Below are 14,182 nucleotides of genomic sequence, written 5' to 3'. Positions count from 1 at the left end.
TGCGACTGTCAGACTGCTTGGCAAAGGTTTGATGGGTGGGAGTGGATAGATGGGCGTGAAGTGATACTGTGGTGTCCTTGTAGGGCTTGTTGTGCCGCGGGCGCGTGACGAGGCTCGGGAACCGCCTTGGGGTGAGATATATATCTCGAACTGCAGCCCTCGCAGTGCGGTCGCAACAGACAAATACTTTACGTCAAGATGTCCTTGATTGCGCGGTCGATACCTCGATTTCATCAGTATAGTCTCGGAGTGCAGAGGGCGAAACGACAAACAGCTTCGACGTACTTGTGTCTTCCCTCTCGGACACCGACCGGAATCCACCTCCGCAACCCCACATTCTCAACGACGACGCCCTCAACGAACAAACCACAAAATCCGGATCCAAAACAGAATCCTAATCCACAACTGCCCAAAATCAGTCTCGAGGGTCTAGGAATCAGCAAGAACGTGAGGATTGTGCTGTACACTCTGCTCGGCATCTGGGGAACGTTCGAGACGTATTTCTACTATCAGGCGGTTATGCGGTGGTGGAGGGGTAAGAATCGGGGCGAGGATAAAAGTGAGGAAGTCGAGTGAGGCAGATGATGGTGAGTTGGGGCTGCTCACGATAATCAAACATGGCCGCTGATGTGTATAGAGAGATTGAGACCGAAATCAGATAGCGCGCCAGCGATTGTATACTACCTAGCCTTATATACTACAGCAATGATATCACCCATCTCAGCTTTTCGATCTGAAACTTTTTCGTGCCGTTAAATCTCAAGATCCAGGAAAAAATCTCAACCGAACGGGTAATCTGGCTCAGACCCAATATTAAGGTTCGATCATTTTCGTGCTCGCGTAAAGCGCAGGTGCACACACCTGGTGAGACTTAACATCACCAACACATTTTCGGAAGAAAATCCGAGACGCACGCATCTCCCACACCGCATCGGCGCATAGGCAGAATGCCAATCGAGCCATCCTCGGAACCTTCCTCCAAGCAGGCACCAGGCAGTAAAACCAGGCAGGACCTCGTATTCCGCCCTAACTGAAACCTAAATAGTCACCAGCCCGAGCAGCCAACAAACAAGCAAGCTTAAATACACCGCGAGTATTTCCTTTTCAACCGCCGCAAGTGAATATCCAAGCTAATATTACTCGAACTTCAAACTCCACATGCTAGCGCCACCACTACCCACAATGACAACTACCAATGACCCATCCACCCACGCCCGCCACCTCGCACGCTGGAAAGTCAAATCCGGCTTCTGGGACTACGACGAGATCATCGAGTCCGTCGCGTCAAATCTCGAATCGAACTTACCCGAGGACGGGGAACCCGCACCAACAGAGCAAGAAGCCCTAGCAACAGCCAAAGAGATTGTCTCCGGAGAATGGAACGCGCGGCTGCGAGTTCAATCTACCTGGCCGTCTGGCCCAACTAATTTCGACAAACTACAGCGTGCGTTTGATAGTCTTGAGAGACGTGGTATAGTGGCGAGGATGAACTGGTCATGCTGCCGGACCTGTGGGCGGGATGAAATGGATGGGGAGAGGGATGATGAGAGTTTAGGATATGTTTTCTTCCATGAGCAGAGTACAGAGGCCTTAGCTAATGGGAGGGAAGATGTTGCGCTTGTCTTTGGGCGGTTTGTCGGGAGTAAGATCAGGGTTACGGAGATCGGGAGGATTGTTGTTAGAGTGATCCGGAGGACGGGGTTTAGTGTCAGGTGGAATGGAGATGCTGAGAGGGCGATTGTTGTTACGGTTGGGATGTGGAGGAGGAGAATCGGAGAGGATGATGCCGCTTTAGAGTGTGATGTTGAAGAGGAAGGAGGCAATTTAAAGGGGCCAGGTTCGGAGGGGGAGAATGCTGATGAGAATTAGGAGGGAGGAGCACCCTGCCTCGTACGGATAGGCCCCGCGGACTTCGGCGGGAGGTCTACCAAACGAGTACACAATCCTGTGCCATACTACGCTACCATTTCCATACTGCGCGTTTCCACACCGACGGGATGCATGGAGAGAATTGAGCGAGGTTGCCGAGAAAGGGGGGAGGATTGTCCAATTTCTCGTTAAACGTGCACATAGAAGACATAGCCCCGGGGCAGATATATCCGGCCGTGTGAGCGCAGAGAACATGACTGAATGTGTTGTTTGTGAATAAAATTCCCCATCGGGCCGACGCTTACGAATGTCGAGTGAACCGCTGAAAAAGGCGTAGTTGGTTCGTAGCGGAAAGTCCCTCTACAGTCAAAGTAGTTAAGATTCATCTAAACGTCGGTCAGCTATAGAACAGCGGCATAACAGGAAGGTTGGATGGTAGTCACCAATTGGCTCGGAGGCCAGCTGGGTTCTCCAGGTCAATCCAGGGTTCACACCGAGCAGATACGTACTGACCTCCGGGGGTTTCCTCCGCCTCCAGAGCTTCTTTACTGTTCTGCCGCCATCTAACGATATTCCTTCTTTCCTTAAGCTAGCCATTTCTCTCCCTCGATATCTTACAGTCCTTACTCACACAGCCGCTTCACGCCACCTGCATAAATTCACCCCTTTCCGTTGCTGGGATACAACTCCAAGAGGGATACAACTCCAAGATGGCTAACTCCCAACACGGCCTTGACGCTGGTCGATCCGTTGGGGAACCCCGGGCCCACGAGCCTGACCCTAGACAACCGTGTCCTCACCGCAAAGACATAGAGACCTTTGACGATCCCCACCCCCAACGACCCATGCAACATCCGAAGACTATCCTTCGCAAGATGTTACAAGAACAGACAACGATGGATGCCGAAGCTCGCAGGCTTCTTAACCTTTACATACCACCCGTTGGTACGGCTGAAGAGGACACGGCAGATGAAGTGGACCCAGCTCATGAGGATACGGGTGATGATAAAGCTACTGAAGCTATATTAAAACAGAGGAACAACATGTTCCACAGGTTTATGTACCTCCCGTACGAGCTCAGGGCATAAATCTGGGAGCTGGCTATCCCATGTCGAGTGCTCCATGTGGTGGGGAGTGAGGAGGCGGACGTTCGTGGCTATCATTTGTTCGACAGGGAACTGCTGGCGATTCCGTCCATTGCCCATGTCTGTCGGGAAGCCCGTTATATCGTCCTTCGCCGTGGAGAGATGGTAACGATTGCAAGAGAATTTGGGGAGCACCCAGTCGGTTTTGTTCTCTCCACCGACATGTTTCTATACTTTGACGGCAGCTGGAACCTTGAGCCCTCTGATACAGAGGACGACAATAGTCCCGTCGGATTTGCTCTTTCCACGTACATGCCTCGATCTTTCAACAGCATCTGCGGCAATGAGAACAACAATGGGTCTACCACTGGTTTTAAACATACTACTACCGGCTCACTCTGCAAGACCTGAGATCCCACTCGGCCGCTGTATTTTGGGAGACCGAGAAACTCATTTCATGGCCGCCATCTTCCCCGGATAACCCATCACTGAGAAGGAATTGGCAATTCTTATCGGGCTTGCACGACCTGAAAACCCTCTTTGTTATCACCCCTCTTGCATACCTCAAGATCCGCCTGAGGATGGGCCATATCTTTGATTGGGACGACTTGGACCCGGACGATATTCTCAGCTATGAAACCTTTCGTGTTGCTGGCCCGGTGGACATTGTTGTGGAGTTGTTTGATGATCAGCAAATAGCAGAGTTATTCTCCCTCCAAACTATGGAGGGCATTGAGAAACCCCAGATAGACAGATACGAATTGTCGCAGCATTGCTTAAACTGCGAGCGAAAGCTCTGGGCAACGCACACGAAGGCTTTGGTCGAACGATTCTGGCTCTTTTTGCACAAGGACGAGTTGGATGATGCTGAGTGGCGCACTGTGATTGCTAAAGGGGATATTTATGATCAGAATCACCCGTGGGTTCAGCAGAAGCTTTCTCAGGCGCCTGTCTTTCGGCCTGCGGTGATCTTCAACCTTCTTCCGAGTTCGGGGCTTGTGCCTGGCTACACTAGCAAAGGAAAGGATTCATTGTTGAAGAATATAATCAGAAGATTAGGATGACTGGCAGGGAATGAACAAGACCGATATTGTACGACAAGCATGTCGGTCCCTTGTCGAAGAAAGGCTTCTCAATACACGCCCTGGACAACTACCCTTGGTGCCGGAGCGGTCATTCTACGCGAGAAGTTTGGAAGATGGCAGACACAAAGCCAACCAAGAAAGAGAACCCGCGGTCATGATCCCTAGGTTGACGATGAGTAGTACCGGCAGATGGCCTCCATCGCAGCTACCGATATGAAGTCAGCCAGCCCCACCCCCACCCCCGCAGGCGAGCTGTCAAGCAGTTGTCTACTATTGGACCGGACCCCGGATTCTGTCGCCTATTATGGAGCCCAATGGATACGGTATCTTGCCAAGCTGACAGTAGTGCCCAATAGCTCGTAGCATCGGTTCAGCCTTCGTTTGACAGCTACCGAGGCCCTAACTCTCGTGGGGCTGTTGACTGTTTGCTTGCTAGATACAGAACCCTCCCGATAGTGACGGGGTCAGTCCATCCAAGAGTAGTGGTAGAATGTAATACGCATCTTCAGTTGATGCCGTAATTGCAATTCATCTCATGTTCACTGGTCCTATAGCGCCCGGATTGCGTTGGATAGCGAGCGCGGTATTCATAAAGCCCCACGAACAAACCGGCGTAGCTGATCACTGCATCTGCCATGTCAAACCGGCCGCAAGCCACTGCCCAGGCCCTACGCCAGCAGATCCAAATTCCCCGCACATCTAGCTCCCTCAAAGTTGAGTTGAGGAGGTGGCGGTGGGATTGGAGCTGACTGTTTCTACCTCTCTGTGCATATATAAGAGCAATCCCAGTTAGATCTAACTGGCCATGGTCTATACCTACAGCCATTCTGCTCTCCGCCACTCGCCCGTTTCTAATATCAGCAACATGTCGGAAGAGAAAGGGATCGTCGACCATGTCGAAGAGAGCAGAAGCCAGACGGGGACTGATACTCCCAAGGGGTACGTATATCACCTCCCCCAGTACATCTAGTGCTACTAGTCGCTAATCTCTGTTCCCTCCAGAGAAACCAGCACTCCAACCTACGACAAAGAAGCCGAAGCCCGCCTCCGCCGCAAGATAGACTGGTACATCGTCCCCACCGTCGCAATAATCTACCTCTTCTGCTTCATTGACCGCGCAAACGTCGGCATGTCTCCTACCCCCCTTTACCCCAAATCCAACCCAGCTAACACACCCACAATAGGAAACGCCCGCCTCGCCGGCTTCGAAGAAGACCTCTCCATGACCGGCCATGACTACAACATCGTCCTCTCTGTATTCTACATCAGCTACATCGTCTTCGAAATCCCCTCAAACATCGCCTGCAAGTGGATCGGTCCCGGTTACTTCCTCCCATTCCTGACAGTTATGTTCGGGCTATGCTCGGTATTCACCGCGTTCGTGCAGACCATGGAGAGCGCAGCTGGTGTCCGCTTCGTACTCGGCATCTTTGAAGCGGGCATGATGCCAGGCATTTCATATTACCTGTCGAGATGGTACAGAAAAGCCGAGCTTGCGTTTCGATTGTCCCTGTATCTGGTGATGGCGCCGTTGGCAGGCGCGTTCGGAGGATTGTTAGCCTCTGGTATATTAACGCTGGATTCGGTGGGACATCTGAAGACGTGGAGGATGATCTTTGCGGTCGAGGGGATTATTACTGTCGGCGTGGGCCTTATTGCGTTCTTCACATTGACTGATAGGCCTGAGACGGCGCGGTGGCTTACCCCCGAGGAGAAAGATCTTGCGATCGCGCGCGTGCGCTCGGAGTCTGAGCATGCCGGTGTCCATGAGGTTCTCGATAAACTGGATAAGACGAAACTACTCCGTGGCATCTTCAACCCCGTTACGCTTGCTACCTCGTGGATTATGCTGCTGGCCTGTGTGACGGTGCAGGGTCTCGCGTTCTTCCTCCCGACGATCGTGAGGACGATTATACCGAACGAGAGCACCGTGCAGCAGCAGCTACGCACCGTCCCGCCGAATATCGTCGGTGCGATATCGACGCTGGTGATCCCGTGGCTAAGCAGTCGGTTTGATCGAAGGACGTTGTTCTTTATTGTCACGCCGCTCTTTATGATGACCGGGTATATCATCTTCCTGGCTACGACGACGGCGCACGGGAATGCGAGGTACGGCGCGACGTTTCTTATCGGCATTGGGTCGTTCCCTATTGGTGTTCTTTGCAACGCGCATGCGGCTGTGAATGTTGTTTCTGATACGGCGAGAGCATCTTCGATTGGCACGGTGGTGATGATGGGGAATATTGGAGGGTTGATTGCGACGTGGTCGTTTTTGCCGTTTGATGGGCCGAATTATCCGATCGGGAATGGTTTGAATCTTGCTACTGGTGCGAGTTGTTTGCTCACCGGTGTAGGAATGTTGGTTTGGTCGAGGTGGGATAATCAACGGAGGGAGAAGGTTGATGCGTATAGGGTGCTTGATGGGATGGGGGCGAGGCAGGTGGAGGATTTGGAGTGGAGGCATCCGTTGTTTCGATGGAGATTGTAATTGCAGTAGTCTGGTATATCTTGAATTGCTGGGGGGTGTCGATAAAGATCGGGATGTCCCTATATCAAATCAAGTGCGTACAGCATTCGACTCCCATCTGCAGCTGAATTGTCCATGGTATCTCGACATCTTGATCTCGACCGGAGATTCTTTGTACAAAACTACGAATGATATCATGCCCACCCAATCACGAACTGCAGTATTTTTCTGAGTCAGATGCGGATATTTTTCCCACCAAGATGGTCCTTATAGGGCACGGCGACCCCAACCAAGCCCTTCCCCGCAAACCCGGCTGAACAGTTCAACCGGCCTTCAATCGGAAGGTTCCGGCCATCTCTTCCCATTTTGTTGGGCAGATATTTCGAAAAGAGGATTTCCTTGAACGAAAAGCAGTCGGAGTGAACCGACGTTCGGCATTCCGAGCCCTATGGCAATGCTTGACACCATTAGCCTCTTCTTGATCTAGCTACCGGTGTGTCGTGTACCTTGCTCGTGACCATCTGTCGGGATCTCGGTTGCGTGGCAGTTTACCGGTGCTAGTATAGCCGAACTCTCGAGTCACATCGACTATACTCCCCGACATATAACCCATACTCCCTCTCGGCCTATTCTACTCCCCTTACTCTACCGTGCACCTGCTACCCTCACAATGCCCCTCGAACTCACCACCTCCCAAGAAGCCGAAGCCCAGCGCCGCCGCCTGGAAGAATGGGACTCCGACGACGACCCAGGCAACCCCCGAAACTGGTCTCCCACCCGTAAAAACCTCACGACCCTCGTCGTAGCCCTAATCGGCTTCTCCACCACCTTCACAGCCGCCATCTACTCCCCCGGCTCCGCCGCCGTGAAAGCCCAATTCAACGTCTCAACAACCGTCTCCCTCCTCCCGCTCTCCGCCTCCTCCCTAGGCCTCGCCTTCGGGCCGATGATGTCCTCCCCGCTCTCTGAAACCTTCGGCCGCAAGCTCGTCTACCTGCTTACCCTTCCGCTCGTCAATCTATTTACCATTGGCTCGGGTGCATCTCAGAGTATCACTTCCTTGATCATCTGCCGCTTTATCGCGGGTTTATTCTCTGCCCCCGGCGTCTCTGTCGCCGCCGCAACGATAACAGACTACACGCACCCGAGTGAGCGCGTCATCCCGCTAGGGATATACTACTCCGTCCCCACCATCGGTTCAGCAATGGGCCCGCTCGTCGGGTCGTTCGTGGTAAACGAGAAATCCTGGCGCTGGACAGCCTGGGTTCCACTGATGCTTGCGGCGCTTGTCCATCCACCGGCACTGTTTATTCGAGAGTCCTATAAGCCCATCTTGCTTCGAAGGAGAGCAGAGAAGCTCGTTCCTGACGGCGCGATACTACCAGTCCACCGCAAGACAGCCACCACGCTCTTCAAGGAGTTTATCACGTCTACGATTGTCAGGCCGCTGCATATGCTTTTCACGGAGCCGCTTGTTGGGTTTATTTGCTTGTACTGCGGGTTTCAGTTTGCGCTACTTTATACGTTCATCGTTGCGTCGCCGCGGGTCTTTGTCGATGTTTACGGCTTTACTCCCACGGGGCAAGGATTGAGTTTTCTAGGTATGGTCGGCGGATGCGTCGTCGCGCCATTCGTGCTTTTCGGTGTCGATTATCTCGTCAAGAGACGCGTCACCCTGCTAGTTCGGAACAACGACGAAAATGCCGAAGGCGTCCCGCCCGAACACCGTCTATACACAGCGATGTTCGGCTCGTTGGTTCTGCCCGTGGGATTGTTCATCTTTGCGTGGACGGCGCGTCCCTCTGTTCATTGGATTGTGCCAATTCTTGCTGTCGGTGTTACGTTCTTGGGGAGTTTACTCATTTATATCCCCTGTAACTTCTACATGCTTGAAGTTTATGGGTCGAAGTACGGCGCGAGTGCGAGCGGGGCGAGTAGTTTGACGCGGTATACGCTCTCTGCGGCGTTTCCGCTTTTCGTGCCAGCTATGTATGAGGCGCTGGGGGTGGGTGGTGCGACGAGTTTGTTGGCCGGGTTGGCGGTGGGCATGGCGGGGATTCCGTGGTGGTTCTTTTATTATGGGCCTGTGTTGAGGGCGAGGAGTGGGTATGAGCATGGGACTTAGGTTCTTCTCTCTCTCTTTTGTTTTCTATGCAGAATAGAGTGGTTTGGGGCGTGGGCGAAGAGGCCGGTGAAGTGGGAGATGCGGCGGTAAATGGATTAGCATTGGGGAGTTGGGGTTCGTTGCATTACATCGTATGCATTAGATGGACCAGATCAAGGCTAAAGAGGAATATAAACTCCACTCATCAAGTCTTTGACAGGTCCTTGAGCTTCCAGAGGTGGCGAGTTCCAGGGAGGTGTTGGTTCGAACCACCAGGGGTGCAAGAGCGCTCCAATAAACGTTGGTTGGCTGTGGCAAGAGTCTTTGATTTTAGACAGAAACTAAGACCGCGGTGGATGATTTGGCCCCATCCTGGTGGGTGGAATATTGGGTCAATTGAAACTAACCCCCTGCATGATAGTGAGTTGTGAGTTGTGAATTGACCGGATGAACAACTTAATCAGTACAACAACGAGGCTGGTTGACAAAAACAGGAAACATGCCGACGGTCAGCCACACAAGGCTTGAAGGACCGTGTCTGCGAGATGTGCTTGGCTGCCCTGTTAGAAGCGCCGATCATGGCCAGTTGTTTGTCAGTGAAGGCCTGATGGAGGGCTGTGGCCAAGTACAAGTATCGACCATAACGGCAGTGTCTCCGAGCCGTCTAGTTTCGATATTATCATAGAAGCTGGCTCAATACGTGGGCAGTGGCTAGGGTCTCGTAGGACTTCAGGTTAGGGTCTGAAGTTTGGGTGATTCCACAGCCTTTGGTCTGGGATGTGGCTGCTTGGCCATGACCTAGACCGCCGACAGCCTCTGGTGTGAATTTTATTTGCTTCAGTGGAGAAGTCGAAGGATTCCTGAGCGCCTAATACTAGTTAGCATATGAGTCTCAAGGGTCCCAAAGCCAAGAAGTGCAAACAGGGACAGCCTTTCGGGCTTGCATGGCAGCCTCGTGGATTTCCTATTTCGGACAGGGCTGGGGCCGGGACCCTGCTTTGCGCGCTACGACGATCAGGGTCGGGCAGGCCCAAGCGCTTTCAGTGGTTGCAAGAAAGTACTCCATTCCGAGCAGTTATGCATGGTCGCCCCTTCCTTTGCGGTGTAGACCTGTGGCGGCTCTGGGCGAGAAATACATTTAAAGACCGCAGCACTTTCATAGTCGGATCTGCGACTGCCATTAGTTGTTAAACGCTTCGCGTGACTTACTTTCCTCCTGTTCAACTCGATTATTTCGTCGCATTCACAATGCCTCCGCCGGTGCAACGCAAACCCGTCGCCCATGGACGCTCACAGTCCCAACCGCAGCCACATCCGCATCCCGTTCCCTATCCTCAATCGCACCAGCATGTCCAACCACACTCTCAGCCTCGCGCCTCTGCACCAGCACACACGCGCACTGGGCCGCCGAGCCCAAGGCAACCTCATCCACCACCGCAGATGCAGTATCACCCCCAGCAAGCCCACCGTAGCTCGCCGCGACCGCAGTCACTTCCTCACCCGGCGCCTCAGATACAACAGCGGACCCAACCAATCCACCGCAGCCCACCACTACAACAGTCTGCGCCTCACCCAGCGCCTCAGATACAGCATCACCCACAGCCAACCCACCGCAGCTCACCGCGACCACAGCCTATGCCTCAGTCGCCACCACAAATGCAGCATCCCCCTCAGTTGTCCCACCGCAATTCACCGCGCCCGCAGTCTATTCCTCATCCAGCCCCCCAGAACAGACCGCAGCAGCAACAAATCTCCCATCTACAGCACCAGTCCCAAGCTCACGGCCAGAAGATATCACAGCATACGTCGCAGATAAATAACCATACCAAAGCCATGCACCAGCAATCGCAAGCCCATCAGCAGCAGTTCGCACAAATGCAGAAGAACACCCAGAAGCAGATGGCCCAACAATCTGCCGCACAGCATAAGCAATTCCAGAAACAGAACGCTGCGCAACAAAAGAACTTCCAGAAACAAGTCGCCGCACAGCAGAAGCACTTCGCCAAGGAGAACGAGAAGGCGCGGAAGGATATGGAGAAACAAAACGCTGCGATGCAGAAACAGTACGCTAAAAACTTCTCGTTGATGGCATCGGATACTGAGCGGCGCGAGCACGAAATGCAGGAGATGAGATCGGCTCAAGAGGAAAGAGACTGGCAGCAGTATCAGTGGAATCAGCAGCAACAGCAAGCGCAGGCTGAGCGCGATCGCGAGATGGAGAAGATGAGGGCGGCGCAGCAACAGAGGGAGGATATGTGGAATCAACAGCAAGAACAACGGGAGCGAGAAGAGAGGGAGAGGCAGGAGGAGGAGGAAAGGAAGAAGAAGATGGCTGGGCTTGCGGCGGCGGGCGTGGTGGGAGGGGCTGTTGGCGTGGGCGCTGGGGCATTTGCTTATAACCAGTGGCAGGAGGAACAGGGGCAGAATGGGGGTTCTAGCCAAGGGTATCCGTCTGATCCCGAGAACACAGGGTGGCAGAATCCAGGGGGGGTACGACTATGGTAACGAGCCTTATGGGAACCAGCCCTATGGGAACGAGACTTATGGAAACAACGATTATTTACCTCCAGAGCAGTATCCCGAATCTCACTATCAAGGAGGACCCGTGCCTGATGATTCGCCGTCTCCGCCACCAGCGTCTCCATCTCCAGGTCCTGAGAATCAATGGGACTCAGGACATGATCAACAACCATCTCAGAACACAGGCTTTGTCTCTCCTGAGCCAATGGAAGCACGGGCTGGTGGCGATGGAGGAGAGGACGACTGCTGCGGCTGTGACGACTGTTGTGGTGATGATTGCTGTGACTGCTGTGGTAGTAGTAATGGTAATAACGACGATGATGATTGTTGTTGCTGCTGACGGGGTGGTTTTTTCTGCGGTATTTTGGTGTTCTTGGAGATATATTCAAATCAATGGCCTCGGCAATGGTTGTAAACCGTTTTCGTACCTCGTTTCGTGTAGAGCGTCTTGCCGCTTGTATGGCAGTGGAGTTAACTGCCTCCGGACTGCATGCATTCAGCGGACTAGTGCTATGCACCCTTGCCCTAGGGCGACTGTCCTCGACATGGGGACGGGGAGAGCCAGTAAGGTATCGAATGCAGAACAGCCTCGCAACGCTAGGTGAGACAGACACGACGTTGCGGATGCCTAACGGTTGATAAAGTGCGAGGAGAGCGATCTTAGTGGTTTCGGTGGAGAACTGCTGGCGCAGCGTTTGCCCTTTTGGGAAAGCCCGGCCTAACCTGCAGCCACCGTGATAGCTAGTGATACGGTGACAGCCAGCAGTGACCCCAATGTGAGGGGGATCCAGGTACATATATGAGGATGAGCTCGCATTGATGTTCCTGCATCATCGATCTGTGATGAGCGACGCCATGCGCTCGAGATGGACTCAATCGACTTGGCGGGGGCAGGGCGACAGCTGTACAGAATGTACTGTGTCGCGATGACGTTGAGAGAGGAAAGAGGAACCCACGCTGCTGGCTTGCGTAGCCGCCGGCCTCCTCTCTGGGTCCCGGGGGCCATTTCAACCACCTCAAAGCCACCATGCCGCCCTCAGCTCGGGCTCTTCAGTTTCTTCAGTCCTCAATCTCGCGGTCGGCGACCTGCAATTGATTAACGCCGGGGCTAAGCCCTTCTCCCCGGGTTAGTCAGCGGCGTCTCCAACTCCAACGGCCGTGGTGGAGACAGCATGATCATCAACGGCATGTTCAGCTCCCCTCGATCGACCGGTACCAAACTTCGCCTGCAGGCTCTTCGCGCCGATGCGAGCCAATCTACCGCAGCGTAAACCGAGGAGCCGCGCGAAACAAGGCCCAGCCTTTGTCTTTGTCGACAGCACCGAGACTCGCACGGGCCGCCCCGAGGACGAAGATGCGAGGGCCGCCATCCGACGGCAGGCTGCCCGCGCAGGGCGCAAGAACCAGCGGGGGCAGGCTGTGAGCAGATCGGATACTAGCACGCCGATTCCATCGAATACAGTGGTGCGCCGAGTCGGATCACACGTATACACTACTGCAGATCAGGGGGTGGAGCTTGCAGGCCTGATCGACCCCTTTCTTGCCCCGCAGCCGTCGCTCGCTGGCTATGAGGCCCTGCGAATGAAGTACAACTTTGACATCACTTACCTCACCACCCTCACAGACGTTTCGCTAGGAAAGCTATCTGTTTCCCTGCTGCAAGAGCAGCCCGCCCTTGTCGGACATCTTCTCCGCCAACAATCCTCGTCCTTCCTCAGCTACCTGCCTAGTCGGTATGGGTCGAGTCCGTGTTTGGACGCTGCGATGGATTGTCTCTCGGCTGGGGCGGGCAGGATGTTTGGATACCCGATAAGGCTTGAAACTCTGACGGCATTGTATGGGAGGGCACTGCATCTCCTTGGAGCAGCCATCGATAACGGGAGCGCATACTTGGGTCCGGACGTCTACTGCGCCACGCGCCTTCTGACGCTCTATGAGGTGGGAATTCGTTTCTCGTGTAAGACCTGGTTGTAACAGCGTACAGGTTATCAGCTCAGAGGAGGCGGCCCGCTGGATCATGCACAGTCGTGGCGGAACAGTCGTAGTTACAGCTCGGGGTGCTCACAACCACACCTCTCCTTTTGACTGGATGCTACTCAAGAGCCAAGGGCCGTCAATTGTGAGTCAAATGAGAGGTTTGACCAGATATTAGCTAATGTCGTAGATTGTCGACGCAATTTTCAACGACCGACACACCATTTTTGAGGCGCCAGAGTGGCAAGAGGTGTTCAAGCTGGCAGCACAGGCTGAATCGGATCCGGATGCGAGGCTCTGGTGGGAACTCTTTGGGCCCATGTCATTCGTCCCTGGGATTATTGTGGACTTAAGGAGGTTGTGCGAACTGGTGCGCGTGCAGCCATTCTCACCATCTGAGTTCTTTGCGCAGAGCGCAAATGTGATGGAGCGAGCGAAATGGGTCCAAAAGGCAATGAACGACAGCCACATGAGGTATCAGACCAGCCCACCGCATCCACCTTCGCTCTTCCAGCTTCCAACCGCACCGGAATCCCCTGATCGTATCCGCCTCCGGTTGTTTTTCTTCACATCATTGATGCAAATGGGTCGTGCGCTGGCCACCATCTCGGAGAGTCAGCCAGACCGTGCAGCTGGAGAGCTCGAGGCGTACACTATGGCAGCACAGGCATTACTCATCCCGCAGAAAACGGCAGACATTGACCCTGCGATGACTTTTCATTTCCAGCAGAGGACTGGCCTCCAGATGTCTGTTGTCAAGACGAAGGCGCTGTGGGAGGCTGAGAAGGAACCGAAATCAGCAGGCGAACTTCCGGCATTTTTGGCGATTCGGTGGTTAAACTGGCATAATTATGTAGATGATTTCTTGAACGACTCTCTGGATCCATAGCCTTGCGATATATATATATCACGATGACGAATACACGATTGAATGCGCACGATATTGGGAGAAACTCAAAATCTTGGCACATACCCACCTTGCTAGAACAGCGATTGTTGATAAATGCTACTCGTCGTAGGGTCAGTCTGTGTGGTGTCAGGACATGTCATTCGGAGGGCGTGGGGGTGGGGAGAAAAG

The 14,182-nt window shown here is 53.7% G+C and overlaps 6 protein-coding genes across 6 annotated transcripts; 5 read left to right on the top strand and 1 right to left on the bottom strand.

Moving 5' to 3' along the window:
- The first annotated feature begins 3 nt into the window (after window positions 1–3).
- On the top strand, window positions 4–803 carry BJY04DRAFT_188093 (uncharacterized protein). The gene has a single exon (XM_073711164.1). It carries the CDS (start codon window positions 199–201, stop codon window positions 574–576), a length of 378 nt encoding a protein of 125 aa, XP_073571584.1. The 5' UTR covers window positions 4–198; the 3' UTR covers window positions 577–803.
- A 287-nt stretch (window positions 804–1,090) lies between these two features.
- Window positions 1,091–2,170, top strand: BJY04DRAFT_188092 (uncharacterized protein). The gene has a single exon (XM_073711163.1). The coding sequence runs from the start codon at window positions 1,159–1,161 to the stop codon at window positions 1,867–1,869; it is 711 nt and encodes a 236-aa protein (XP_073571583.1). The 5' UTR covers window positions 1,091–1,158; the 3' UTR covers window positions 1,870–2,170.
- Window positions 2,171–4,904: 2,734 nt separating this feature from the next.
- Window positions 4,905–6,851, top strand: BJY04DRAFT_227552 (major facilitator superfamily domain-containing protein; the record flags this gene model as incomplete). Its single annotated transcript, XM_073718652.1, has 2 exons — window positions 4,905–4,978; window positions 5,042–6,851. The coding sequence occupies 2 exons, from the start codon at window positions 4,905–4,907 to the stop codon at window positions 6,525–6,527; spliced, it is 1,560 nt and encodes a 519-aa protein (XP_073571582.1). The 3' UTR covers window positions 6,528–6,851.
- BJY04DRAFT_53948 (MFS transporter) lies at window positions 6,852–8,960 on the top strand. Its single transcript, XM_073720594.1, has one exon. It carries the CDS (start codon window positions 7,177–7,179, stop codon window positions 8,629–8,631), a length of 1,455 nt encoding a protein of 484 aa, XP_073571581.1. The 5' UTR covers window positions 6,852–7,176; the 3' UTR covers window positions 8,632–8,960.
- Window positions 8,961–11,517: 2,557 nt separating this feature from the next.
- On the bottom strand, window positions 11,518–12,166 carry BJY04DRAFT_188086 (uncharacterized protein). The gene has a single exon (XM_073711162.1). The coding sequence runs from the start codon at window positions 12,134–12,136 to the stop codon at window positions 11,849–11,851; it is 288 nt and encodes a 95-aa protein (XP_073571580.1). The 5' UTR covers window positions 12,137–12,166; the 3' UTR covers window positions 11,518–11,848.
- Window positions 12,167–12,202: 36 nt separating this feature from the next.
- BJY04DRAFT_188085 (uncharacterized protein) lies at window positions 12,203–14,041 on the top strand. The gene is made up of 3 exons (XM_073711161.1): window positions 12,203–13,068; window positions 13,115–13,249; window positions 13,295–14,041. The coding sequence occupies exons 1-3, from the start codon at window positions 12,376–12,378 to the stop codon at window positions 13,991–13,993; spliced, it is 1,527 nt and encodes a 508-aa protein (XP_073571579.1). The 5' UTR covers window positions 12,203–12,375; the 3' UTR covers window positions 13,994–14,041.
- Window positions 14,042–14,182: the final 141 nt, after the last annotated feature.

Source organism: Aspergillus karnatakaensis (assembly GCF_047715665.1).
Source record: "Aspergillus karnatakaensis strain CBS 102800 unplaced genomic scaffold BJY04scaffold_22, whole genome shotgun sequence".
Taxonomy (NCBI): Eukaryota; Fungi; Ascomycota; class Eurotiomycetes; order Eurotiales; family Aspergillaceae; genus Aspergillus; species Aspergillus karnatakaensis.
Note: the sequence above shows the minus strand (reverse complement) of the source record. Positions and strands in the feature narration are given on the sequence as shown.

Bases quoted from the DNA above. Each gene is read 5' to 3' on its own strand.
- BJY04DRAFT_53948 (XM_073720594.1), top strand. From the start codon at position 7,177: ATGCCCCTCGAACTCACCACCTCCCAAGAAGCCGAAGCCCAGCGCCGC.
- BJY04DRAFT_188085 (XM_073711161.1), top strand. From the start codon at position 12,376: ATGCGAGCCAATCTACCGCAGCGTAAACCGAGGAGCCGCGCGAAACAA. The intron at 13,069-13,114 runs GTGGGAATTCGT...AACAGCGTACAG, and splicing joins GCCTTCTGACGCTCTATGAG to GTTATCAGCTCAGAGGAGGC. The intron at 13,250-13,294 runs GTGAGTCAAATG...CTAATGTCGTAG, and splicing joins AGAGCCAAGGGCCGTCAATT to ATTGTCGACGCAATTTTCAA.
- BJY04DRAFT_188092 (XM_073711163.1), top strand. From the start codon at position 1,159: ATGCTAGCGCCACCACTACCCACAATGACAACTACCAATGACCCATCC.
- BJY04DRAFT_188093 (XM_073711164.1), top strand. From the start codon at position 199: ATGTCCTTGATTGCGCGGTCGATACCTCGATTTCATCAGTATAGTCTC.
- BJY04DRAFT_188086 (XM_073711162.1), bottom strand. From the start codon at position 12,136: ATGGCCCCCGGGACCCAGAGAGGAGGCCGGCGGCTACGCAAGCCAGCA.